The 2532-nt window shown below is 39.3% G+C and overlaps 1 protein-coding gene across 1 annotated transcript in view; it reads right to left on the bottom strand.

Annotated features, from left to right (window-relative positions):
- Positions 1–6: 6 nt before the first annotated feature.
- The window catches only part of ZNF546 (zinc finger protein 546), a 25136-nt gene continuing 22610 nt past the window's right edge, over positions 7–2532 (bottom strand). Inside the window, exon 8 of the mRNA XM_023537908.1 lies at positions 7–2527. Within this exon, the coding sequence (XP_023393676.1) occupies positions 857–2527 (1671 nt within the window). The 3' untranslated portion in view covers positions 7–856. The remainder of the gene's footprint in view (positions 2528–2532) is intronic.

Raw genomic sequence — 2532 nt, forward strand, 5'->3', positions numbered from 1 at the left:
ATTTATTTTACTGAAATTTATCCACAATTATCTCAATTGAAATAAGGAGTGAAAAGTAACATAAGGCTTTTACAAATTCCTTACACTCAGGGTTTTCCTCTCACACATATTTACTAATAATATCACTAATGATGAAAATAACAATTATATTTATTGAGCAAATACCCTTCTAAAGGTTTTGTTTCTTTATTTCATCCTCACAAAAGTACTATTAGGTAAGTACTATTATCACCATTTTACAACTGAGGCACAGAGAGGACAAGTGTTTTGCCAGATACCACAGGCAGAGGTGGATTCAGAAGTGCGGTGCAGATATGCTGTGGTTCCAGTCTTTTCCCAAGTTCGTCACATCGACAGAAGTACTTTCTGTTACAGTGCTTTACAAAGTGTGGTCCATGTACCGATGCTGGTGCACAGCGTGTTGCTTCTTGTCTGCACTGAGTTAAATTACAGACACCAAGAGCAAGCATTTAGAAATCTCTACAACAATTTGACAGAACTAATTTGTCCATTATATTCAATCAATAATTAAAAAAAAAAAAAACGGGGCTTTCATTATGTACGTCTGTTTTCCTTTCGGTTTCATTTTTTAAAAATTTTATTGCATTTTATAATTGTTCAACAAAGTCTTTTTTGGGGGCGGCGAGGGAAGCCCTTCACCTGGGGCTGGTGTCAATCTACTAAAGTTTAAGCAAGACTTTTCAACTCTTTATATCAATATATAAAAAACTATTTCTGTTAAGTTTCGAGCATGAAACAAGAGGGATTCCCACACATTGCCTAACAAGTAAGACGATTTTTATGAGTTCTCAGCTGTTTAAAAAATGGCATTTTTCTAAAGGCCATTGTACCCTCCTTACATTATGCATAGCGTTTCCTCACTAATATGATTTCTCTGATGTAAAGTGAGCTGATCACTACGAATAAAGGCTTTCCCACATTCTTTACACTTGTAGGGTTTCTCACCAGTATGAATTCTGTGATGTCGAGTCAGTTCCGAATTAACGCTAAAGGCCTTCCCGCATTCTTTACATTTATAGGGTTTTTCACCGGTATGAAATGTGTGATGTCGAGTAAGTTCTGCCTGAAGTCGGAAGGCTTTCCCACATTCTTTACATCCATAAGGTTTCTCACCAGTATGAAGTCTAAAATGTTGAGTAAGATGATACCGACGACTAAAGGTCTTTCCGCATTCCTTACATTCATACGGAACCTCACCAGTGTGAAGTCTTTGATGTAAGGTAAGCCGATAACTACAGATAAAAGCATTTCCACACTCATTACATATGTAGGGTCTCTCACCAGTATGGATTCTGTGATGTTGAGTGAGATGATAGTGACGACTAAAGGTCTTCCCACATTCCTTACATTCGTAGGGTTTCTCGCCAGTATGAATTCTGTGATGTTGAGAAAGGTGATTGCTACGAATAAAGGCTTTCCCACATTCCTCACATTTATAGGGTTTTTCTCCAGTATGAACTCTGTGATGTTGAGTAAGTTCTGTTTGAAAGCGAAAGGCCTTTCCGCATTCTTTACATTTATAGGGCTTTTCGCCAGTATGAATTTTATAATGTTGAGTAAGATTGTAGCGACGACTAAAAATCTTCCCGCATTCCTTACATTCATAGCTATGCTTGTTGGTGTGAATTCGCTGGTGTGTAACGAGTTGATTTCTACGAATAAAGGCCTTCCCACATTCCTTACATTCATAGGGCTTCTCGCAAGTATGAATTCTGTGATGCCGAGTAAGTTCTGCTTGAAGACGAAAGGCCTTCCCGCATTCTTGACACCCATAGGGTTTCTCACCAGTATGGATTCTCTGATGTTGAGTAAGATGATAGCGACTGCTAAAAGTTTTCCCACATTCCTTACATTCATAGGGAATCTCGCCTGTATGAGCTCTCAGATGTAAAGTAAGTTGATAGCCACAAATAAAGGCTTTTCCACATTCCTTACACTCATAGGGTTTCTCACCGGTGTGAATTCTCTGATGCCGAGTCAGTTCTGTTTGGAGACGAAAGGCTTTCCCACATTCTCTGCACTCATAGGGTTTCTCGCCAGTATGAATTCTCTGATGTCGAGTGAGTTCTGCGTGAAAACTAAAGGACTTACTGCAATCTTTACATTCATAGGGCTTCTCACCAGTATGAATTTTCTGATGTTGAACAAGGTATGAGCCGTGACTAAAGGCCTTCCCACATTCATTACATTTATAGGGTTTGACACCAGTATGGATTTTCTGATGTTGACTAATATGTCGTTGAACCCTAAAGGTCTTTCCACAAATCTTACATTCATAAGGCCTCTCACCAGTGTGAATTCTTTGATGTTCTGTAAGCTGATAATGAAGTCTAAAGGCCTTCCCACATTCCTTACAGTCATAGGGTCTCTCCCCAGCATGAATTGTCTGATGTACTCTGAGGTCTCTAACACGACTGAAGGCCTTGCCGCATTCCTTACACCCATAGGGTTTCACACCAGAATGTATTCTCTGATGTTCGGTTAGGTGGTAATGAAGTCTAAAGTTCTTCC

The sequence above is a fragment of the Pteropus vampyrus genome, unplaced genomic scaffold (assembly GCF_000151845.1).
Source record: "Pteropus vampyrus isolate Shadow unplaced genomic scaffold, Pvam_2.0 Scaffold203, whole genome shotgun sequence".
Lineage (NCBI taxonomy): Eukaryota > Metazoa > Chordata > Mammalia > Chiroptera > Pteropodidae > Pteropus > Pteropus vampyrus.